The 25,644-nt window shown below is 36.0% G+C and overlaps 1 protein-coding gene across 1 annotated transcript in view; it reads left to right on the plus strand.

Moving 5' to 3' along the window:
- RYR2 (ryanodine receptor 2) overlaps window positions 1-25,644 on the plus strand; it is a 467,985-nt gene that overhangs the window by 109,294 nt on the left and 333,047 nt on the right. Inside the window, exons 4-7 of the mRNA XM_069484586.1 lie at window positions 4,313-4,333; window positions 12,404-12,418; window positions 18,151-18,225; window positions 22,605-22,683. Of these exons, the coding sequence (XP_069340687.1) occupies window positions 4,313-4,333; window positions 12,404-12,418; window positions 18,151-18,225; window positions 22,605-22,683 (190 nt within the window). The remainder of the gene's footprint in view (window positions 1-4,312; window positions 4,334-12,403; window positions 12,419-18,150; window positions 18,226-22,604; window positions 22,684-25,644) is intronic.

Genomic DNA, 25,644 nt, shown 5'->3' on the forward strand with positions numbered 1-25,644 from the left:
AATGGGTAAAACATCTGAGCAAATACTTCTTAACAGTGAGTCTTTAAATGTCCAGCATGTGAAAAAGTGCTTCATCTCAGTAGGCATCAGGGAAATGTAGATTGAAACTGCAATGAGATACTACTACACACCCAGCAGAATAGCTAAAATTAAAAAGACCATTAATAGTTAGACCAAGTGTTGGTGAGTATGTAAAGCAAGTGAAACTCATACACTGATTTTTTGTGTATGATGGTGGGGAGGGAGTCAAGATTTGTCCCCCCCACCCCATACAGCTATCCAATGGACCCAGTACCATTTATAAATAGATAATCCTTTCCCTACTGCACTGTATTGTCCCTACTAACGTGTTAAGTGACTAACGTGTGGATCTATTTATGAACTCCATTATATTCTGGCCTATTTTTCTATCTTTGTGCTAATACCAAACTATCTTATATAACAGTAAAATTAAAATAATTCTTGACATCTGGTAGCCAAAGACTGCAACTTTGTTCTTTTCTTTAAGAGTGTAAACTTACACAACCACTTTGGAAACTGTTTGGCAGTATCTAATGTAACTAATTTAGGCATCCATGACCCAATAATTCCACTCCTGGTGCATACCCAATAGAAATGTGGTCATGTTACTTACTTACTATAAACATGTGCAAGAATGTTCATCACAAAATTATTTGTAATAGCCACAAATTGGAATTAACTCTAATGTTTGTTAGGAATTAAATGGATAAATTGTGACATATTCATACAATGCGTTATTGTAAGGAGTAAAATTGAATTAACTACTACTTCATGCACAGCATGATGAATCTTACGAACTTAATGTTGACTAAGGAAGCTAATACGAAAGAGAACATACTCTTTTATCCAAAATCAGAAAAGGCAGAACTAATCAATGGTTAAAAGCAATGGTTACCTTTGGAGGATGTGAAGACAGCCTCTAGGTCGTAGGTACTATCTATTTTTAAATCTGGATACTGATTACATGGGTTTGTTTACTTAGTAAATTTTAGAAAGCTATACATTCATGACTTATATGTCTTTCTGTATCTGTTGTAGTCAATAAGAATATGACATGTCCAAATCATAATTTATTTAAAAAAACCTAAATGACTTGAATATATTTCAATATCTGGGACACAGTGCGCAAATTTTTCAAGTCCCTTCCCCCAGTCTTATCATAAATAACATATAGGTGGAGTGTTATTTGTAGGGTACAGTAGTTTTTTTGTTTTCCACTTTTCTTTAATTTATGACTTAAAAAAATTTAATAGCTGGGTAATAGATTGTAGGCATGGATTAAATATTTTAATTACTTTTCTTATGCTTTAATATAAAAACTTTAAATTCATGATGGATGTCTTATTATTGTAACATAATTACCTATAAATGTATCTGTGCAGAAAAAAGCCATGCTATTTGAACACCTGAAACTAAATCACACATTTGACATTGTAAGAATCTGTAGGTGCATTTTACTATTTTCTTATCTGTTTGTTATCTTGTTAATACATCTTATTGGATGGCACTGATCATAAAAAATGGGCTATTGAGCAGTTCCACCTTAAATGCAGATTAAAAATCTGAAACAAAAGAGAAAAGGATGGTATATCATGGATTTAGTATACATTGGGTAAGAGACACAGTTTCAAGGCCAGTTTCATCATTTAGGAGCTCTGTGACATTTTGTTGTTGTCATTGTTGAAGATTTGTAAAACCTTTATATGTCATTTGTTTCCTCACATGTAAAATGCAGACAACAAGATTATATGTAAAGGGTGTAGCTTAAAGCCTGGCACATAGTCACTACTTAATATGTGACCTATAGATTTAACGATAATAGATTTCTTCATCTTAAACAGTAAAACAAAATTAAGCAATTTGAAATAAGCAACCAAACTTTTTTTAAAGGTTATGGAATATTTCATGTTTATATGCCCTAAATTTGTAAATAAAATATGAATATAAAAATAGAGAGGTCATATGAATTATCCACTTTTCAAATAATGATAGAATTAATTACTTTTATACTGAACTCTTATGTCCTCTCTGCTAAATCAAGTTGGCATTTAAAAGATTGTTATTTCTTCTAAGGGAAACAAAACTTTATTTTTATTTTAAAAATGAATTTGCCCTTTTTATTAGCATTAATATGATATACTTAATGTAATTTCCTAAAGATATTAACATATTTATTTTTTCTAAAGTAATGGAATCAATATATTGCTTTAACATCTCACATACTTAGATAAGTTATTGGAAGAAATGTTCATTTGTCTTATGTTTTATGGATTTGGTAATTGTTTAAATACTAAAATTGGTCAAGTGTATTGTGAATCTTATATTTCTTTTCCTTGATTAGCTTCATATAAATCATTCTCCACTGTTTGCAGGAGTTCAATTAAATGATTCTTCTTAACATTTATAAGAGACGTGTCATGAAATCGTTCTGCATCGCTTATGCATAATTACAACTTTATTGTACTTTAGTCTTTTAACCCTGTGGACCATTTGTCTTGTGTTGTGTGTCTAGCTGATAATCACCCCCAGCACGTGCTGTTGCTAAAGCCTTTCTTTGGATATTCAGTCTGTTACATTGTTGCTACTAATTCTTGCTACTTGAGGAATTGTGTTTCTTTATTGTAATATAGATCATTAAAAAGCTTCTATTACAGATACTAGTAACTATGAGTCTTGATTACAAATTCTTTCTTCCGGAAAAATCCCACAGCACTATGCAAGTATGTCTGTGTGTGTGTGCGTGTGTGTGTGTGCGTGTGTGTGTGTGAATTGTCTATGTTTAGATGTGAACGTGATGATGGCATAATATAATGTCTTTGATAATCATTGATATCACTAAAATATGGCATATTCTGTTTTCCCAATAAATATGAAAAGGAGATTATGTCATATTTTCTTGAATTATTTTTCTTGGAATAGAATAAATATAAGAATTTGTCCTTTTGGAGGTCGAAAAGTACATGGTAACTACACTATGCTGGACATGGTTATTTTGCTTCCTTTTGCCCCGGAATCTAAAGAAATGAATCCATCACTCTAGTAGGTTAATGTTTAATTTGAAAACATTGAGTAATAGTAAAATATCTTGAAAAATTTGTAGTAAAAGCCATGCTTTGCCATTGAGTAAAGTGTTCTTTCTTAAATAGTAATAACAGTAGTTATTAAAATGCAAAGGAGAGGGGCTAGGTTTTGAAGAGATTTTTCTGAAGACTAAAAAATTAGTAAAGAAGCCAAAATACTCTTTACCAGGGCTTCAGAAAATTCCACCTATCTATTTAGGATGATATTTTTTAATATCACTTTATAACATTTTAAAAATAATCACTCTGTATGATGTAGTTTATGCATATTGCCTTCCAAGAGTTTGCTTACTAAGGCATAGAGCTGCTTAGCTATAGCCCAAGATTTCTGCCTAAGTAGCATTAGCTTCTTACCTGATTAATGAATTTAATTTTCTAAGGAAAAAAAAATACAAATAAATACATGAAGGGTGTGAAGCAAACCTTAATTCTCACAGGACACATTTTATAGAAGGAAGGTGAGTTATGGAAACTTACCTTTGAGACTGAGTATGTCTCTTGATGTTGAAATTTTTTATTCTGATTGATTTAGTAGTAATCTGGAACATTGTAGAAGGTAGTTTTTGTTGTCTTATGACTTTTTGCTTGTTCTGTTAACAAGAGGGATGTAATTATAGTTATGTATTTGTTAGAGTCACATATGATTATGAGACTAACATTAATAAATGCAACTTTAAAAATAATTTGATTCCTATATAATTTCAGAATTATTTGCCAAGGCATACCCTTTTTTATATTGTGAAATTTTATGAAATTCTAGAAAGATTGGGATAAAAGAAATATTACATTAAATATCATGAGGAAAGTTATAGTTAGATGCTCTGCCTCTAAATTGATCTTTTTAATTAAATAGATTTTTATAGTTGGAGGAGAATAGTAGTTTCCAAATCGGGAGGCCTTTTATGTTTTGGAATTAGGTAAATGTTCACATTTGCTTTTGAATATTTTGGATTATCATTATTTCATTTACTTAGTGCATTTCTAGCCTATTGCCTTTGAAGTTCTGATTACTAAATTGAGATTTTTTTTGTTTGATGAGATTAAATGTTATTAATTAAAAGTTTGAATACTGTTTCTTATCCTTTAAAATTGGAAGTAGATTTTGGTGCAAGGACCACATTTTAATTGATTTAAATGACAGTAATTGAAACATTGCTAGGTATTTATTTATTTGTTTGTTTGTTATTTATTTTGGCTTTTTCTTTCCACAGCAAGTTGATGTGGAAAAATGGGTATGTGTTTCCATGTGTTTGCAAAGCAATTGTGATCTAAAAATGCATGTTTGCTGTTGCCTCTAATCTTTTTATTTTGCTTCCTAGTGTGGCTTGTATTATTAGTGTTGAAAACTAACTGCTCTGTTGTAATGAACAAATATTTTACAGGTCTCTAATTAGAAACTTACGTATCTGGTTTTGCTTCATCTGTAATGGGGTGTATTAAAATACTCTCCATCCCTGGAACCATATAGTTTTAAAATAATTGGTTTTGTAATGATGACATGATTCTGGCCAAGGGAATGGCTTTTGTTATTAATACTGTGTATCTTTTGCCAAAAAACAAACAAAAAAAACCTTGAGTAGTTAACCTCAAAATCCCATGGCTTTATCCCTTACATTTTCCTATATACTGTAGAAAAAGGCAATTATACATATTCTATAATCTTAAAAAGTGAAGGTGAATAACTGTAGCATGTAGAAAAATGCAGTTACAGGATTTTGGAGGCTAAGTCTGAGGGCCAGCATTGTCACAAGTTGTAAAACAAGAACAAGTTACATTACTACTCTTGATCTCAGGTTCTTCATCTGTCAGGGAAAAAAGAGAGAGAAGGACTACACCAAGGTCCCTTTCAAATCTTAATACGACAAGTTTCTGGATGGAAATTTAAGTCTCACCAAGACTGATAGCCTCACTCCACATTTTTTTCCCCCAAGAGTGTAAAACAGTGAAGCTTTTCTTTGTTGAAGTGCTTGGTTTTCATTTGCTCTGTGACTTAATAGAATGAATCATTTAAGATTGACTTAGCTGATGGCTTCATTTTATCTTAATGACATTTCCTGGTCTTGGGATCCAGTTCTCTTGATGCAATATTTTGAGACTTTTGCTACCTTTCCAGTAGCTTTTCAGTGCCCTTTTAATAGCGTTTCTCAAACAACTGTGTGCCCACCTGGCTTCTTGTGATTCTTTGCTCTTTACTTTCTTTCAGCCCTTGATAGACAAGAAAACCTTTGTTTTTTAAAGTTATCATTTCCATGATGATGAAACCCATATTGATCTTTGAGAGCTGCCACTTCTGTAGTATATTCCTGGGAATAATTTAAATTCATTATCTACCCCATCATAATTAAACTATTTTTTTTCAACTACTTGTTTTTGAAATTTCATGCCTTTCTCTCTGTGTGTGTATAGTTAAAATTCTCATTTAAGCTCCACATTTTTCTTGTCTTGGTAAGGGAAGCTGCTTACTTCTCAGAACAGGTCTGATACCTCTCTTCACCTGCTCCCTACTGTCAGCATCCTAAACCACATCCTTGTGTCTTTTTCCATCTTTGCATCTCTCTACTTCCATTGCAGTATTTCCGTGCATTATCCAAATGGGTATTTCTTGACCAAACACTCAAGCTGCTTTTAATTCTTTTGCAAATAGAATATGTCAACAAATGAAGTCACTTTTTCACCATTGTCTAAAAGTATTCCCGTTTGTTTTTCTGTGCATTTGGTTATTTTTGATCTGCCCCACTGTGTTCTTTTATTTCCATAATAATTTCTTACCTCAAAATTTATTTTTATTAAGTTTATTTATTAATCTTTACAGAAGTTACCTTCTAGTTCTGAGAAAATATCTCAGATATTTTCTGAGCTGAAAATCATGAGGCTTCTCTTTGCCAGAGATGAACTTTATCATCTTATATAGGTTCTTTGTGAGCCATACTCTCCCTGTCTATTGGATGAGAATCTGGAATACTCCTTCCTTACTCTTAAATATTGCTATTATATTAATGATGTAACATTTGATGCCAGAATATACATTCAATTAGAAATCACATAATGAAATGATTCTGCTGGGTTTGTTTTAGAACACTAATGATCAATATGTATATATGTGTCTCAGTAAATTTTAGACTTGAGCTATTTCTTTCTTTGAAGACCTGTACAGTTCAAATCTTATGCTTTGGCCATTAGAAGTTTGGAATTGTACTGTAACAGGTATACCTTGAAGGGCAACAGAAAATAATTTAACCCCCTGCCCACCTAACTCAGGACTATTCAAAATGGTCTGTGGGGCTCTTTTTCCTCTGCCCCTTGGGTTAAATTAGAATGGATCCCATGACCTTGGATTTAGAGAGTGAAACACCCTAGAGTCTTCAAGTCATACAAATCTCTTTTCAGTAATGAAAATGCCCGGTCCTGTATACTAGGCGAACTTGAATTTAATTCAAGTGAACTTGTCTGGGCTAGCCCGGGCCACTCCATGCAGGAGGACTGGAAGGAAGGTCATGTGGGAAGTTGCTTCTCGCTTAACCCTGCTGAGTCCCTCATGCTCTACGTGGTACCCAGAGTGCCTACCCTTCTCAGGTGCTGTGGGAAAGAGGAAGGTTGGCAGGAAAGATCTTTGGTCATGGTCTCATTCCTCAGGCTTGCCAGGTATAGAAAGCTGATTTTCTTTGTGGGCACTTGGCAGGTGCCTTGGGGGATCCCCCATCCCCAGAAACCTCTGACCTGTGGTTCTCCTGCTGCAGCCAAAGGCCTCTCCTCCAGCTGGTCAGAGGTGATGACTTCCTTTTCCTGTGAGCTCTTGGTGGCCTCCGAGACAGTCCCAGGCTGGCTCTGTCTCTCCGTCTAGTGCGGCCCCCACCTGCATGTTGGCAGTGCAGTCACCTCCTGGTTGCAGCCCTGGAGGGGTTCTAGCCAGCCTCTTGCCTCTCACTCTGCAGGCATAGTCAGACAGATAGTCCACAATGTCCCAGCTCCCGGGAATAGGGGTGTCCCTGAAGCCACCCTCACTAGGCTTGAGTTGAGGGCAAGCTCGGGAGGGAGGCGGGACTCCAGGCCCACCTGCACCTCTCTCCAAGAAACCACCTCTTTGCTCTCCAGCCTCTTCTGACAGACTGAGGTGGGTGGGTCAGCTAAGGGCAGTGTGCGGATTTGCAGCCACCCCCTTTGGTGTCCCTGCGTAGCTTGTATAACAGTGTCTTTTGGAATATGGTCGTATGGATGCTTCTCCACTTACAACTGGGTTACATCTCCATAAACCCATCAGAAGTGGAAAATATCCTAAGTTGAAAATGCATTCAGTACACCTATCCTGCTGAACCTCATAGCTTAGCCTAGCCTACCTTAAACAAGCTTAGCTCATTTAAATGAGCTTACACTTGGGCAAAGGCATCTAACATAAAGCCTATTTTATAGTAAGGTGTTGAACATCTCATGTAATTTATTGAATACCGTGCTGAAAATTAAAAACACAATAGTTGTATCAGTAGAAGTACAATGCCTGTTGAATGCATATCACTTTCAGACTATCATAAAGTCAAAAGATCCAAAGTTGAAAAATCCTAAGTCAAACTGTCATAAGTTGGGGACCATCTCTTCTTGCCATTGTTTTGTTCTGAGGCAGGCGTACCGCCTTAACATCTGTTACACTCGCTTGTCTAGAGTGCATTTAACAACACCAGATTAAGACCTTTAGGAGCCTTATAAAACTTGATACACATGGAAATGAAAATGGCTTCTTCATAAATTTTCTAATAACATAATTCTGGATAAATTCATCAGAGGTCTATCTCTCTTTCTTTCTCTTCCTTTCTCCTTCTCTTTTTCTCCCCTTTCCTTCCTAATTTCCTTCTTCCCTTCATCTCCTTCCCTCTCTCCATTCATCAATGTCTCTTTGAGCCTCTCTGCACTTGTTTAATTGTAGCCCACTGAGTCATCAAATGCTGCTCTTTATATATTAAAAGAGAATAACATTTCTGAGTCTTGGCTAAACAGGTAATTATAAATAACTATTATTTCCATCTACTCCACTCCACTCCCAGCCCTCCCCTAGCCTACAGCACGGGTTCCCAGTGTAGAGGCCTAGGACTGAGGGCCCTGGGTGTGGGGGTGGGGACAGTAAAGGATGGAACAGACGAAACTGCTGTCTGGGAAGCGCTGTCTATAGACTGAATGATGTCTTACCCATATACTTCCTCTTTTTAAAAATACGTTGATGGAATTGTAATTGTTAAAATACAAAATCATTTCAAATGTTCCGAACCCAATAGTTACTTAACAAAATAATGAGTTTTTACATGTGGCTTCTATTATGTGAGAGTCTGTGAAGTGCTTTAATGTTATCAAGGTTCATTCATGTTTGAAATTGTTTTAAAAAATACACAGAATCTTCTATATTCTGCTACAGGCAATTTTTTACGTGTAGGTGGTGATCTGAATACAGGACTGGCTTTACACGTCTTCAGGTCATCATTATCCGCATGTCCTCTGTAGAGATCAGTTTGTTGTTTTTTGATGTAGAGAAATTCTCTATTGAGACTAGCTGGGAAAAGAAGAGAGCCCTAGAGAGCTCTTCTACTTTTTAGGCATTCACGCAACTCTGTGCTTTATAAGCATGTATCCCATCGAGCGAACATGTTAGGACTTACAGCAGCTTATTGGAATCATTTATTTTCCTTTACCAGTCTAAAGAAGAACTAGAAAGTATAAGTATATAAATACGTCCAATCTATTACACTCAAAAGAGAAGGCATCCCTTTTAAATACTGTCTGTACAGAGTTGTTGATAGGTTGAAAAAGATACCAGTTGCTACAAATCCGCTAAAAAAAAAAAAAAAAAAAGTAGAGTGAATTCTTTTTAAACATATCTGCATGCTCAGATAAGTGGATGCCAATAATAGTCATTATTTCTTTGGGATGTATCATTACGTGTACAATTGCACTTCCACGGGCCGGTAGGTGAGCCTCTTTCAGACGCTTTGTGGGCCTACAATCCACATGTCTATCTCATCGGGTCGGTCTTGGATATTTTCAGCAGTGGAACCCTAGAAAGTTAAGCATTCCCATAGGATATTTTGATTAAAAGAACAGTAGTTAAGGTTTTTCACAAATATATATCCCATAATGCTATTAGATAGTATATATTGGCATATGCTTGGAACTTAGAATTGTTAATATTAAATTTCATTTTTCTCCTAAAAATTGTTGGGCGCATCATTAATTCAAATATAGCTACCTACAAATCCAAGTCTAGGGTGGTAAAATAAATTCTCCTCTTCCCAATGTAATGAAGTTTGTTAGATATTTACTCACAAAGGAGAGGTTACCAGTTGGATGATTATGAAGAATCCTAGCATCTTGATATATAGAGAGGAAAGGATGGCAAAAAAAGGCTTAAATTTGCTGGACATTTTGTATGCAGAGTAGAATATTTTGCCTCTGTAATGGAAACTTCATGCTAGAAGAACTTCTGAGCTTAAATTCCTAATTTCTCAGATTGTTGCATTTGATAATTCTTTTTAATGACAAGCCTCCCCCCAATGTTTCTTGCTTTTTTGCTAATTCCTTATCTATATAATTTTTGAGGAGACATTCCAATAAAGGTTATTTTAAAGGTTCTAAGATAGGTTATTAGAAGTATTAATTTTAGAAAACTTCTAAGACAGGTCATTAGAAGTATTAATTTTCACTAAACTGAAATAACAATTAAAAAAATCAAAGTTGAAATGAAAGACATAATTATGATAGAGGAGCTGGTCTACATCACCAGAATTACTGTTTCTTTTTTTGCACCAATAACAGATTAAATATAATTATGCATTCCGTTGATGTCCAATATTTGTTAACTTTTTTCAGAATAAGGTATTGCTATTTGCTTTTCTACTCAGAATTGTTCGCACTTGCTGAGAAAGTCCCACAGGTCTTTCAGATCTGCTGTATTGAGTGACTTATGCTTGTAGGACAAAGACTATTTATGCTTTTTTTGTCATCCACTTGACACCCAGAGCCATCTATATGTTAAAATGTAACCATAGCAGTTTCTTTTCTTGGGTTTCATGTTAATGTAGTATGTAGATGGTTCTGCCCTCAGCTCTTGCTTGGATTTGGAGCTTCATCTGACCTGTCAATTCTGAAGTAATTAATCTAACCCCGGGACACTGAGTTATTGCCACTTGCAATTTTTCCATAAAGAACTAAAATTTTCCTCTTTGTATTTCTGTGCAAATTGATCATCATCCAAAAAAATTCTTAGACAGAAAGCAAGTGGAATCCATGCAATTTGTAATTGCCCTTGTAGTCATCCCCTACTCTGTTTTGTCTAATGAAATTTTAGCTCTTATGTTTATGAGTGAAATCAATCAAATAATTATTTCTTTGGTAAAATTATTGTAACCAAAAAATTATATTCTCCACACCTAAAGAGGCTACTTTCTTCAATATTTATCCGTATGTATGTTTCTTTTTTCTGTTTTCCCTGATGTCAACTTTTAAAGAGTTTTTTGTTGTTATTCTTTTTCCATTTGCTACTTTTTGTCTTACGTAAGTAGTATTTACACTGAAATTAAAATAATATATTCATCCTTTTTGTTTTAATGTGTTTTGCTTTCTTCTTTACCCTTAAATGATCCCTTTTGAATATCTCATGATGCTATAGCTTTGGTAATATCTACTACTTAAGCAAAATTGAATAATAAATGATTTGTAAAAAAAAAAAAAAAAAAGGTTAATGTCAGTAATGCCGCTAATACCACAAATAATCATTCATGGTCTTGATTATCTTTTGAGAATAAAGTTTGTCTGTTGCATCTACTGTTGTTTCTCATTCTACAGATGGGTATTTTATCATTTGCTAATTTGCAGTATTCCTTCTATTTTACTGTATATACAGATTACTTTCCTCCATGTCTGGCTGTTCCCACAGTCAAATACAACTTAGAAATTCTGAAGAGCAGACCTCAGTAACTCTACTGACCATTCTTTATTCTGTCTACTACAATTTTAAAGCATTTCAGCTTTGATGAATGACAAAATCAGGCTGAGAACATTTTTAAAAAAAAAAAATCCCCAAGACCTAGCTCAATTTGAAAAACACATCTCATGAAAGTATCTATTATAAACCATGTGCTACAACAAAATGTTAGATTTTTATGTTTCTTTGAATTAAAGCTTAAAAATGATTTTGCCTAGTCCTTCATTTAGTGATCATTAGTGAGTCACATGCAGGTCTGTGATTGGTCACTTTCAACATGAAAAATGTTTCCTGATATTATTTACCATTGATATCAGTTATAAAAATGTAACTAAACAGCCTATATTTTCCGATCCAAAAATGAAAAGGGTTTTTTTACAATTTACCCTTAAAATTATAATATTGAAAATTAAAAAAAATCAGTCTCAATGGAGTTTCCATTTACATAATACTATGTACGTATGTTTCAGGCAAAAAAAGAAATATTTACAATTATCTATATTAGAAAACCTTCCTTTAAAGCTAATGTGTCTATGCATAACTTTTTTCTATGGGACTTAGACATGCCCTGACAACTAAATTCAGCCCCAAGTTTGGAAATACATCCTTTTTCCTTCTTAGTTCTTTTTCATCTGTGTACCTTTCCTAGGAATAAGAAGTCAGAGAAACTTTGTGAGTCTAAAGAAAAATGAAGAAGTACACACACACACACACACACACACGCATATTATATTTTGTAGAAGAAGAAAATGAGCTATTATAATTGAAAAGAGACTGTGTCATTTTAAGAGAAAAAAAAGTTTTGTGATTTTTCTTTGAAATTCACCTCTCACAATATGTATCGTCTAAGAAATTGCTTACTGTTATTTTGCATGAAATACGAGCAGCTTATTGCAGCTTATTAGTTTAGAATCTACCTTACCTGTTTCTAATCTACTGTTTCTACTAAAATTAGCTGGGTTGCTGTTTATGTCACTGCATTTTTATGCATAAAATGAAGTGAAAGTTTTTTTTTTTCCAAAAACATTTTCAGAGGATAGATTTAAGATTATATCTTTTGCTGGTGCTTAGATACGTTGTAAATTGAATCACACATTATTAGAGTGGCATGTTTTCACAGAATAAGGGAGAACTAATGTAAAGACATTTTTAAAAAGAGTTTTGCTTGCTACAGCTTTTCTCTAGCATGTAGTTGATAATTAAGTTTTGTTGCGACAACTCGGTGAATGTGTTTTTTATGTTTATTTATAATAATGGAGTCTTTTATAAATAAGAGATATTTTTAATGCCTTTGAAATGATGTATATTTAATGTTTTCTCTCTTTTCCTTATGCCCCTACAGAAATTCATGATGAAGGTAAGACATTGGGTCATCCGCTACATTTCTAACACTTTGTATGTTTTAAGTATGGTTATATATATACTTGTTTTATCTCCGAATTCATGGCACTTTTCTTCATATTTTAAAGTTTTTAAAAATTAAATCAAACTTTGGAACTTATAAATTTAAATAAATAAATCACACATTTAGGTTTAACAACTCAACAAACAATAGTTGACATCTCTGGGTCACATTGTAACATTTAGTTTAATTAGTCAACGATGGAAATTTCTCTTCTTAAAATAAATTTTCTCTATAGCTCTTCAGTTATAATGTTCACTCTGGGGATTATATTGTCTATTTTGTGTTTAAGCACTCTTGTCTGAATACAATGGGAAATTCTTACACTGGGAAATGAGGAGAGGCACCAAGAAACTATGTCTGCCTACTCCAGGAGAAGTGAAAATAATTTGCCCCTTTTCATTTCTCAGCTAAATCAGAAAAATGAAAAAGTTGTTAAAGGAAAGAGAAAAGCAAAACACATGGTCATATCATTGAAGAAATATGTAGGGAAGGATAAGAAAATCAGAATGTAATTATTTTGGTATATAGAGCCTAAAATTTTTGTTTCATTTTTATATGCCTACCACATTGCTCCTGTAACATTGATGAAATTTAATTTTTTGTCTTAAAAGCCAAAAAACATTAGAGAAATTTATTTGTATTAAGTTAATAAAGGCTTAATGTAATTTATAGTTTAGAAAGAATGTCATTTCAAAAGATATAAACTTTGAGAAGTTATTAAATCAAAATTCTGGATGTAGGCCAAGTGCATTGGCTGGCTTAGGCTTGTAATACCCACACTTTGGGAAGCCAAGGCAGAAGGAACACTTGAGGCCAGGATTTCTAGACCAGCCAGTGAAACATAGTGAGATCCCACCTCTACAAAAAAATTTAAAAAAACATTAGCCAGGTGTCATGAGATGTGCCTATACTCCCAGTTACTCAGGAGGCTGAGGCTGATGGCTTGAACCCAGGTGTTCAAGGTTGAGGTGAGCTGTGATTGCATCAGTAGTGACAGACTGAGACGCTGTGTCTTAAAAAATAAAAATAAAAACAAAAGTCTGGATGCAGATTGAAAAAAGTTGAAGAAAGGGAAGTGTACTCTGGGTACACTTGTCAGTGTATTGAATTAGTTAGGTGTTATGTGTATCATTCATTCATATTTTACAAAACTCTAAACAAGGTGTATTAGTGGGGTATACCCCAAACTGGACCTGTTCACCATTAGTAACAATTTGGTAGGATGACAGAACAGAGCATTTCTTTGAAGCCATCTACCAACAAGGACATGGAACATCTTCCAAAATTTTAAATAACTGTAACTCTCAGTTTTCAGTAGAAAATATTATGATTATATTGTGAAGAGCGGACATTAACCATTTTAGACATCATGAAACAAGGGTTTTGTTTGGGAAAATATTATAAACAACACAAAAACATGGATATTTCCTCTCCCTGAAAATATTAATAAGTAACTAAGGAAATTGGGTTTGAAAAAGTTCACTTTTTCTTGCTAAATCTGCATTTGGTGTATTCATTTTATTATCTTACCCTTACTCCACTCTCCTGCCCCATGCCATATTGACCTCCCCTTGGGGAAGGGTGACTGAAATAATTACCTAAAATGAATATCTGAAGCTCTCATGAGAGCAGATTCATATCAAAACCAGTGCATATAGAAAGATGATGTGGAATCAGTTAAAACCAGGTGGTGTGCTTAAAATAATTTAATTAGGCTCTGATTTCTTTCAACCGTGAGGCCAGAAGGCCAATGGCTATTTTCATACCTGCACTGGATGATCTGGAAAGTTTAGAATGTGATGCAGGGGAGAGCATATATGTGCAATTAGAGTTCGTTTAAGCCACTGAAAAGGAAAAAAAGATGCTGAACTTTATTTAGCTTTCACCTTTCAATCATGGTTTGCTTTTCACACCTGAAAAAGCATTGTTTAACCTCTTAGAGCCAGACGGATGCTTTCTTATAGCGGGAACCTACTTGAGCTTGTTGGTGTTAAACAGTGATGACTTAGTACTGTCTTAGCCCTGATATGTTCCCTCAGGAGACTTTCGGGGAAGTCACTGTCACAAGTAAGCCATTCATTGTCAAGTGTCTGTCCTGGCAGTGTTCAGCTGGCTTTGTCAGGGACATTTATTTTGAACTGAAGCCAGGATGCTCATTGATTATTGTAATCACCCTGTGATTCTGTTGTGTGATTCACTACTTAAAGGTGGCAGGACTGTTTGAGAAGGTCTTGCAGGCTAGGGACCCACAGGTAGAGTGGAATGCCAGGCTCAGCAATCCTGTGTCGATCTTGTGTATCTTGTGCCGTGCACATTGTGCTTATAAGTCATTCTCAGATGAGGGGAAGGGTTACAGAGATTTGTTTTTTTTTAAATTTTCTCACTGAAACAACTAACTTTTTTATTTCCTAGTATCACTATTTATATTTGAAGATAAAAGCTTCTCAACTTAAATGACTGAGCACTGTGAAAGAAATTCTTTTTTTTTTTTTTTTTTTGAGACAGAGTCTCACTCTGTTGCCCGGGCTAGAGTGAGTGCTGTGGCGTCAGCCTAGCTCACAGCAACCTCAAACTCCTGGGCTCAAGGGATCCTCCTGCCTCAGCCTCCCGAGTAGCTGGGACTACAGGCATGTGCCACCATGCCCGGCTAATTTTTTGTATATATATATTTTAGTTGTCCATATAATTTCTTCCTATTTTTAGTAGAGACGGGGTCTCACTCTTGCTCAGGCTGGTCTTGAACTCCTGACCTCGAGCGATCCACCCGCCTCGGCCTCCCAGAGTGCTAGGATTACAGGCGTGAGCCACCGCGCCCGGCCAAGAAATTCTTTTAATACAAATTTTTGTTTCTATTGTATTTAATATTGGGATGTGGTCCACTATTGCTTGAAGTAGTAAACTACTTTTTAGATTCCATTGTGTAACTTCTAAAACAGCATATTATAACAGTCGAGGGGTATAGAAAAATTCTCCTGTGCAGTCTGGTTTATGTTTTAAAAATCTCTTACCTAATAAGGTTCTAGAATTATAAGAAATATCCTATGTTGATTAACATTGTATTTTTGTACGGAAAAGATGATTAGGAAGACAGAAAACCTTAAAATATTTAGATATTATATAGTTAGTAAATTAAATGGCTTTAATCAACAGTAATACAAAAAACATGTTAATAAGCAAGTATATATTGCAAACATATACAGTCATCTCTCTGTATCTCTGGGGAATTGGTTCCAGGACCTTCCATAGATACCAAAATCCATGGATGCTCAAGCCTCTTGTATAAAAATAGTGCAGTATTTGCATATAACCTGCACACATCCTCCTATGTGCTTTAAATCATCTCTAGATTATTTATAATACCTAATGTGATGTACATGCTATGTAAATAGTTATCATTCTGTATCGTTTTTAAATTATTTTATTATGGTATAATTGTATTGTTATTTTTATTGTTTTTCCTCCCAAATATTTTCTATTCAAGGTCAGTCGAATCCACAGATGCAAAATCTGTGGATACGGAGGGCTGATTGTATTTTAAAAAGAGCCAAAAACAAACAGAAAGAACAAAACATAGAGCCAGTAATTTTCATGTGTGTGTAAACCTCCTCAGTTTATATATGTGTATGTGTGCATATATTTACATAAATATACATAGAATGTGTAGGAAAACTTTACTGTAAAAGGTGTTCCTTTTGCATAAATTCAAGGCCTTCTCCTTCACTTTTTAAAAAATCTTGTTTTGATTGGTGTGACTGTCAAGTGTTATTAAAGTTCAGCTGCATTTTATAGCTTTGGAACTGAAATCTGGTATGGAAAGGTGAGCTGCTGTTACAGTAATTCAAACCAGACAAAGTAAATAAAATTGTTCTTGGCTGCAATAAATCGAATGTATTATAGAAAAAATGAGGAGTCTCTAAAGAGAGCGTCATTCTGTGGACAAATACAATTTTTCAAAGTGGATTTTTCCCTTTTCTTCTTAGGACATGAAAAATGATTTTTAAAAAGTTTTTCTTATTTTAATACCTTCTAATATCTGTTTACAGAATGGTTCAGAGTTCTTTTAAGTATAACATGTAAATAAAGTTACCTTAAGAAATTGTATGGAGCAATAGGGAGGTGGAGGTGGTATAATTTTAGAATAAAGAATATAATACTATTGGATATTAAAGAACTGTCTTCCACACTTCTTAAGGTATAGGTCAGTGTCATCACTCTTATCCTTAAGATTTTTAAAGACCTCCCTTTCCTTCAAAAGGAAGTACAAACTCCTTAGTATAACATTCTATACCTTCCAAGGTCTTTCCTTGATATAATTTTTTTTTTTTTTTTTTTTTTTTTTTTTTGAGACAGAGTCTCACTCTGTTGCCCAGGCTAGAGTGAGTGCCGTGGCGTCAGCCTAGCTCACAGCAACCTCAAACTCCTGGGCTCAAGCGATCCTCCTGTCTCAGCCTCCCGAGTAGCTGGGACTACAGGCATGCACCACCATGCCCGGCTAATTTTTTCTATATATATTTTTAGCTGTCCATATAATTTCTTTCTATTTTTAGTAGAGATGAGGTCTCGCTCTTGCTCAGGCTGGTCTCGAACTCCTGAGCTCAAACGATCCGCCCACCTCGGCCTCCCAGAGTGCTAGGATTACAGGCGTGAGCCACCGCGCCCGGCCCCTTGATATAATTTTAAAATTCCTGTTACTTTTCTTTGTGCAGCCTGAAACTACAGTCCCATGATCCCTTGGTTGTTCTTAAATACCTTGTGTACCTTTATGCATACGATACCTTCATGCATACTCATCACTCAGCCTGAGATGGGTTCCCCCATGTCCGGTTTTTCATTCAACAAATGTTTATTGAGTGCTTACTATGGTCTGACCTTGTGCTCAGAGCTGGGGGTGAAATGATAATCAGGGCAAGGTCATTGTCTTTGAGGAGTTCTCAGTCTGGTCAAGGAGAGAAAGGCTCTTGCAGTGTAGAGTGAAAAGGTGGATGTACGTAGGGGTGCAAACCCAGGACATAGGGTGTGGCTAGCTTTGAGGAAACCTAATGAGACTTCATAGAGGAGGTAGCCTTTACCCGAGTTTTAAAACATAGTTTATAAGGCAGAAAAGACTGCAGAGAGAGGGAAGCTTATTCCAAGACAGGGTTGCCTGAACGCAGTATGGCGTACTCAGGGAAGGGAAAGTGTGTGTGTGTTTAGAGCATTGGGAGATGAGGCTAGAATGAATTGAGACTAAATGTCTCTGTGCTTGTACTTCTCAAAGTGTGGTCCCTGCACTAACAGCGTCAGGCTCACTTGGGAAATTTTTGAAATGAAACTTCTTTGTACCTACACCCCAGACCCACTGAATCAGAATCTCATCAGTGAGGCCCAGTAATCTGTGTGTTAACAAGCCCTCTGGGTGATTCATAAGCATGCTACATGATGATAATTCTTGGCTAAAATCAAGTTTATTCTCCAAGAACTAGATCAAATCCTAACGCCACAGCGGAGGTTTTCTTAATAGTTTTATTCCAATTTAAGCATTATTTCCACAGCACTGTGCTTGTGTGCAGTAGCTCTGGCTGTATACTTTCCTGCTAAACTTTCCTTTGAGAGCAAGACAGCATTTTATGGACTTAGTTAAGTTTTACTCTTTTGTGTGTTTTTTTTTTTTTCCCCTCTCTCCTTCCTTTCTCTTCTCCGTGAAGACCGCTCAAGGTGGTGGTCATCGAACACTCCTCTACGGACACGCCATATTGCTGCGCCATTCCTACAGCGGCATGGTGAGTAGACACTGGGATTTCATCTCTCTAGGGTCATGGCGATCCATTTGGGGATAGCCAGGAAACGCTGGTGATGTCATTTCAGCAACGGTTTTAATGTGCTCGGATGTGATATATTTGTGCCCTGTTTAGTCTTCTCACTTGTAAGATGACAGTTGGCTTAGATGACCTTTAGGGTCCTTCAGTTCTGTCATGACTCCTAGTTTTAATATCTTACTTTTGATAGAGTGGTTTTAGGAGGAGAGAGGTATAAGTCAAATAAGAATTATTTCTCTCTTCTGATTTTGTTTTAAACGGTTCATTGATTAGAGCATTAAAGTATGTTTACTTAAAAGGTAAGATTTAAAAATCTACCTGTGAACTCCAATGTCAGTTCTACTCACTAATTTCTTTTCTATTTTTTTTTTTTTTTTTTTTGAGACAGTGTCGCTTTGTTGCCCAGGCTAGAGTGAGTGCTGTGGCGTCAGCCTGGCTCACAGCAACCTCAAACTCCTGGGCTAAAGCGATCCTACTGCCTCAGCCTCCCGAGTAGCTGGGACTACAGGCATGCGCCACCATGCCCGGCTAATTTTTTCTATATATATTTTAGTTGGCCAGATAATTTCTTTCTATTTTTAGTAGAGACGGGGTCTCGATCTTGCTCAGGCTGGTCTCGAACTCCTGACCTTGAGCGATCCACCCACCTCAGCTTCCCAGAGTGCTAGGATTACAGGCGTGAGCCTCCACACCCGGCCTTCTTTTCTGTCTTAATGAGGTTTTTTTCTCTTTCTCCATGTCTGTTCCTTCTTTCACCCAGTTATCCCCTGGACTTCCCTCATGCACAGTTTTCTCACTTTTTACGTCATATATATATTTTTAAAAAACCCATATATACATTTTTATATATCTTACAGATACGTTATATTTTTCCATATTATATATGCAGCTGACCCTTGAATGATGTAGGAGTTAGGGATGCGAACTCCCCACACAGTTGAAGATCATGTATAACTTTGACCTCTACCAAAACTTAACTACCAATAGCCTACTGCTGACTGGAAGCCTTACTGTTAACATAACAGTTGATTAGCATGTATTTTGTATGTTATATGTGTTACACATTGTATTATATAAGGTAAGCTAGAGAAAAGAAAATATTAAGAAAATCATAGAGAAGAGAAAATATATTTCTGTTCATTAAGGGGATCATTATAAAGGTCTTCATCCTTGTCATCTTTATACTGCATAGGCTGAGGAGAAGGAGGAGGATGAGGGAGGGGTAAGTTTTGCTGTCTCGGGTTTGGCAGAGGCAGAGAAAAATCTGTGTAAATGGACCCATGTAGTTCAAACCCATATTGTTTAAGGGGCAACTACATATAAAATATGTAAAAATACATAAAAGTTTCATTCCACTGTTTTAAAAGCTTTATTAAATTATAAAAGCAATATGTATTTGTTCTAAGAGGTCTGGATGTAAAAGAATAAAAAATTATTTGATTACACTAACAAGAGAAAACTGTTGGAGCCTTTAAAAAAGAAATTCAGTCTGTTCTGTTCTTAAATTTTTTTTTACGTAACTGAGATCTTAGTACATAACCAGATTTATATCCTGATTTTCAAAATACATTATTACGAGCATTTTTTCATGTTATTGAAATTGTTCATCAACATAATTTTAGTGGCTATATCATATTCCAATATATGGAAGTATAATCATAACTAGTCATTCATTTTTAAAAGGAAATCATTCCAAATTTATTGTGTAAATTTTTCTAGAGCAGGAGAATAAGTACAGTCTCCATACTAATATCTAAGAAGAGCACACAAATTGTTGATCTCAAGCATATATATTGATGTGATAATCTGATTTTAACTGTTAGGTTAAAATAATTCAAAAGTATAGGAAGAGAAGTATAGTAAAAGTATAGGCATGATTTTAATGATTTAAAATTATCATTTCTATGAATGTGTTATATCACATAAATAGGCCAAATGAGAAAAATTGTCGATCATCTTGGCAAGTGCTTAAAAAAGTCTTTAGTAAAACTCCGTACTCATTCCTAGTAAAACTATGTGTTGATAATTATTTTCTCCATGATAAAGAATATCAATGTCAAATCCATAGCCAGCATCATAATTGTGAAACACTGAAGCCATTCCTGATAACTACCTAAAATAAACAAATAAACAAATATAAGAATATAGTTTTCATGTCGTTGATATGTAACATGGTTCTGGAAGTTTTATCTGACATGGTAAGATATGAAATAAAGCAGTTTAATAAAGTGGCTGGATACAAGACGAATATGTAAAAACAACTTGTTTGTATAGAGCAACATACATTAAAATTTCATGGGAAGAATTCCATTTTCCATGGCAATCAAAACACATAAACTGCATGAAATGATAAATGTGAGGTTCTGTTTTAAGGAGACTACTTTTTATACTTAGTAGATGGGTTAAGAGCCTGAACTTGGTTGTTAGATCTGGGTTCAGTCTCACTTGCCACTGGCTGGGATGCTTTTATGAACCTCTTTAAGCCTGTGATTGCATATGGAAATTTCATTAATTCAGTAAATACGATTCAGCATCTACTGTGTGCTATGCAGTGTTCTCCAGGCTGGATGTAATAATGAATAAGATCAAGTTGTTGCCCTCATGGAATTTAATTAACATTTAGTGGAATAATTATAGTATCTACCGCAGAGTTGCTGTGAACATTAAAGGAGAAGGTGTATGTTAATAATTGCAGTGTCGACTGGGCGTGGTGGCTCACGCCTGTAATCCTAGCACTCTGGGAGGCCAAGGCGGGAGGATTGCTCGAGGTCAGGAGTTCGAGACCAGCCTGAGCAAGAACAAGACCCCATCTCTACTAAAAAATAGAAATAAATTAGCCAAACAACTAAAAATATATGGAAAAAAATGAGCCGGGCATGGTGGCACATACCTGTAGTCCCAGCTACTAGGGAGGCTGAGGCAGGAGAATCGCTTGAGCCCAGGAGTTTGAGGTTGCTGTGAGCTACGCTGATGCCATGGCATTCTAGCCCGGGCAAGAGTGAGACTCTGTTTCAAAAACAAAAAATAAAAAAATTGCAGTGTCTAGTTCTGTAATATTATTGAGAAATATGACAGAAATCTTTAATAGGAATCACCTTATATTTTTGCCTGGGAATCTGAATATTGTAAAGTTATACTTTTTCTCAAAGACACGCATGTAACACAGTTCAGATCTAAAGTCTATAAACCTCAGGAACCATCATAGGCTGCCTGTTCTGAGGTCAGAGTCACACCCCTGCGCTGGCTAAAAGCAGTTCTGGGGACCCTTGAAGCTTCTTTCCTATAACCTTGGGAGCCGATGCTTTGTAGTCAAGAGACAGAATCAGAGTCCTCAGGCCAGTGTGATCTCACAGCCCCCTGGCACTGATGTCCACGTACCATGCCAGCACATCTGCCCCTGATTGGTTCCTCTCCTGTCTTCTCACACTCACGACACCCACTTACTCGGATGGGCCCTATGCTACAGTAAGACATTTCCACTAATTGCATTAGTTGTCCAGTGATTCTGGAGCGGGTAGAGTCCAGGCTTGCTCAGTCCCCAGAATTGTCTCTGGGGACTCTCTACAGTGTTCCTGTGCTTGGCGAGTGCACTTGCTTGGTGAAGATGGGTACTGTATTTTGAGCTCCTACTGTATTCATCTTTGTGTCTTATTCTTACAACACTTAGCAAGGTTGTCGAAGTTGAGATGTGGGGATAAGGGAATTGGCCTGAAAAATAATTCTAAGCTTTAGGTCCAAAAAAATATATAGTTAGGAAAACCTAAGGGTGGGAAGAGTAGGGCGATGGTGGTGGTGTGAGAATTTGATTACTCTTAGGGAAACGTACACATGTGTACACACATGATAAAGCGTCATTTTAGTGACATGGCATGCTGCACAGCAAAGTCAATTCTGGATGGATTTCAAGGAGTTAAAAATTTTAAAGTGAGAACAAAGCTGAAAGATCGAAGTGAATAGTTTTCAAATTTCTATTTGGGAGGAAGATTTCTAACTGTCAGATTACGTTGTACTTTTGCTGATGATCATGAATATCACATGACGTGAGAGATGTACAAACACATCCCCAGTTACTTGTCGTCTTGTACTGACAGAGCACATTTCCTTAGTCTTCTAGGAAGGAAAAAAAGACCACATTTTAGAATTCCTTTAGAGCATTGCTCTTCATGCTGTGTAAGTGCTGTTTTGCTCCACAGAGATTTAAAAGTCTGGGCTTTGCACAGGAACATTCAGATTTTTAAGAAAATATTGATACAGCATAGGTAGAAGCATACCAAATTACGTGTCAGAATAAGACTGTCATGACGTGAGCGTTGAGTGACAACCACTGATTCTGTGTTTTTTAGTATCTGTGCTGCCTGTCCACCTCCCGGTCTTCGACTGATAAACTGGCTTTTGATGTTGGCTTGCAAGAGGACACTACAGGTGAGCACCCAGAGCTGTGATGAATCTGTGCTCAGATCCAGCCTCGCAGGGACTGGCCTGGAAGAAGTCAGGTGACACTGATGCATGAGATGGATGTTCTTATGGATGGAGTCAGGAAAAGAAGGAATCACTTTCTAACGAGTTTTTGGTAAAAGGAGGAAGTGTCTATTGTTACTATTGCTTATTCCCATATAATTAGTTGGGAGCTGAAACTAGGCTTCACACCTTATTCTTCTTGTGGGTTTGGATAGAAAAACAGTACTTACTACCTGATTTGCTGGGTGTTAATCATGTTAATTGTGCCCTGATTAGCTCATGTAGTAATACTGTATGTGTCTTTCATCTTTAAAATACTTTTAAGTCTAAAAACGTAACATACTCAGTGTCAACATTCAAATAAAAAGGCCCGAAATGAAAGTCTCCATTTGTGTGCCCACTGGGCACAGAATCTGTCCGAATGCGTTTCCATATTTTTGAAACAAAAATGTATATATTAACACATTTTTCCCTTAGGAGACTCAGAATAGGAGAACACAGGCTTTAGTTCTTATCCTCAGTGCTCGGAGGACTTTACGTTGACTTTATATACCTCTGTACAATTTTACCGTTTTCATCACTTACAGTGAGAATGCATGACTTTTGAATTGAAAATAAATTAAAGACCAAGTAGAAAAAAAGAATGGAAGGAAATAGGTTAACTGTTATTAAATTGGTCCTTTCAGGGGTGAGATCCAGTTATCCTCTCACCCTTCTCCCCCTGTTTAAAATACTTTCCCGTATTCTCTATGTTTTTCACAATCAACAAATGGATAAAAGTAAAGCTATATTTGCCAACCTGATTATTTTTTTTTAATTTCAGCTTATTATGGGGGTACAAAAGTTCAGGTTATATATATTGCCCACGTCCCGCCCATCCCCCCGAGTCAGAGCTTCAAGCGTGTCCATTCCCCAGACAGTGCGCATTGCACTCATCATGTAGTTATACCCCATCCCCTCCCCCACCCCGCCAATTAATTTTTTGATAGACAAACACATCATCTTATACAAAAACCCGAGACTCCCAGGCACCAAAAAGATAAATGTATTATTCTGATTTTTATTTAATTCCATATAGGCTCAGTTATTCCTCTATATTTTTGCTAGTTTTTCACTTATTGTAATTAATGCATCTCAGCACATGGTTAAATGTGAAAGTCTTCAGTACTTCAGTTCTTTCTTCAAAAGAAGTAAAAGACAGACATGATCTAGAACTTGTTTTCATACACTGAGATGATTATATAATAGTCAAAACAGCAGAACAAGTCAGTCCTTCGCCCCACATCCTGATTTCCTGATGCTACTGTTTTTTCTCGTACCACTCTACTTCTCCTGAATTACTCAGTTATTTATTTCATCTATCGTTTGTTATCTGTCTACCTTCATCAGAATTAAACTCACAAGGCAGATACTTTTTTCTTCCTTGTTTTATTGATGTATCCCCAGCCCATAAAGAAATGATTGGCCAATACGGGGTGGGGGGGTGCACTATAAGTGTTGAGTGAAAAATTACCTGCACTAGTGAAAGTGTGAATTGGGTGTATGAAGCTGAAGAATTCTGCCAGATTATATTCGAGTAAGACTATGGTTTGTATAAGAAAAGCAGCTCAAGGCACAGATTACATACTAACTGTAAAAATGCTTCAGGAATATTGTTTGATGATTCATTTTCTCATTCGTGCAGAATGAATTTTTATTGAGTGCCTACAATATGCTAGCAGGAGCTGGGGAAACCCCAGTGAAGAAAACATCCAAAGTTCCGACTTTTATGGAATTTATATTCTGGCACTGGGGAATTGTTTAATAGTTAAGGGAAAAAAAGTGTTATGGAAAAATAGTAAAGCTGAGTAAAGGGAGAGAATGATAAACACTAGATGACAGATAACTAAAACATTATTCTCATTTCTGGGTAGAAGTTACGTTTAGGTTTTACAAGGAACTGTGAACGGATTGAAGAAGTGTTTGCTTAAGCTTGTATCTTAGGTAACAGGACTGCCGAGTGAAGAATAGACACGCAGTTCCTGGGGCTTACGCTTGACTTGTCTTGGAAGAAATGACTTGATTTAATGAATACCCACATCTTTTATAATGGATCCTTCTATAATAGGATTGTCCAAGATCTTACCCTTAGATTAATAGAAACCACCACATTTTAAAATACCAAAATAAAAACAAAGTTAAAAAAAGGACAGGATAGTAAAATTATAGATGACAGCACTTTGTATCCTGTTTTGAATCGGCATCCCCAGAAAGTACTGAGAATTTTTTCTTAATTTTTTAATTTTTTAAGAGATGAGGTCCCACTCTGTTGCCCAGGCTGGAGTGCAGTGGTGTGATCATAGCTCACTGCAGCCTTGAACTCGTGTCCTCAAGTGATACTCCTGCCTCAGCCTCCTGAGTAGCTGGGACTATAGGTACAAGCCACAATGCCCGACTAATTTTTAAATTCCTTGTAGAGACAGGGTCTTGTTATGTTGCCCAGGCTGGTCTCGAACTCCTGGCCTCAAGTGATCCTCCGGCGTTAGCCTCCCAAAGTGCTGGGATTACAGGCATGAGCCATTGTACCCAGCCAGATTTTTTTTTAAAAATTGTTATAATACAGCTGCCACATCACAAAACCCCAAGTCCTTATGAAAATTAAGTGTCAACCAACTAGATGTTTTTACAGAGAGCAATGCGAACAGTGTAATAACGTGATTGTATAAAAGATGAAATCAGATCAGCGTGAGTGGTGAATTTAGTCTTATGTGAGTATAAACAAATATCCTTTTTATTTATAAGCAGCTCTTAGTGGGGGAAAAAGACACCAGCCTTTCCAAAATGTCACACCCAGTGTCTATGGGAAGAATCTTTGCCTTTCAGTATGTCTTCTCGTACGCTAATTGGGATTAATTCTTTTGCTTTTCATGGCCTAAGAGATTAATT

This window comes from Eulemur rufifrons, chromosome 11 (assembly GCF_041146395.1).
Source record: "Eulemur rufifrons isolate Redbay chromosome 11, OSU_ERuf_1, whole genome shotgun sequence".
NCBI lineage: Eukaryota > Metazoa > Chordata > Mammalia > Primates > Lemuridae > Eulemur > Eulemur rufifrons.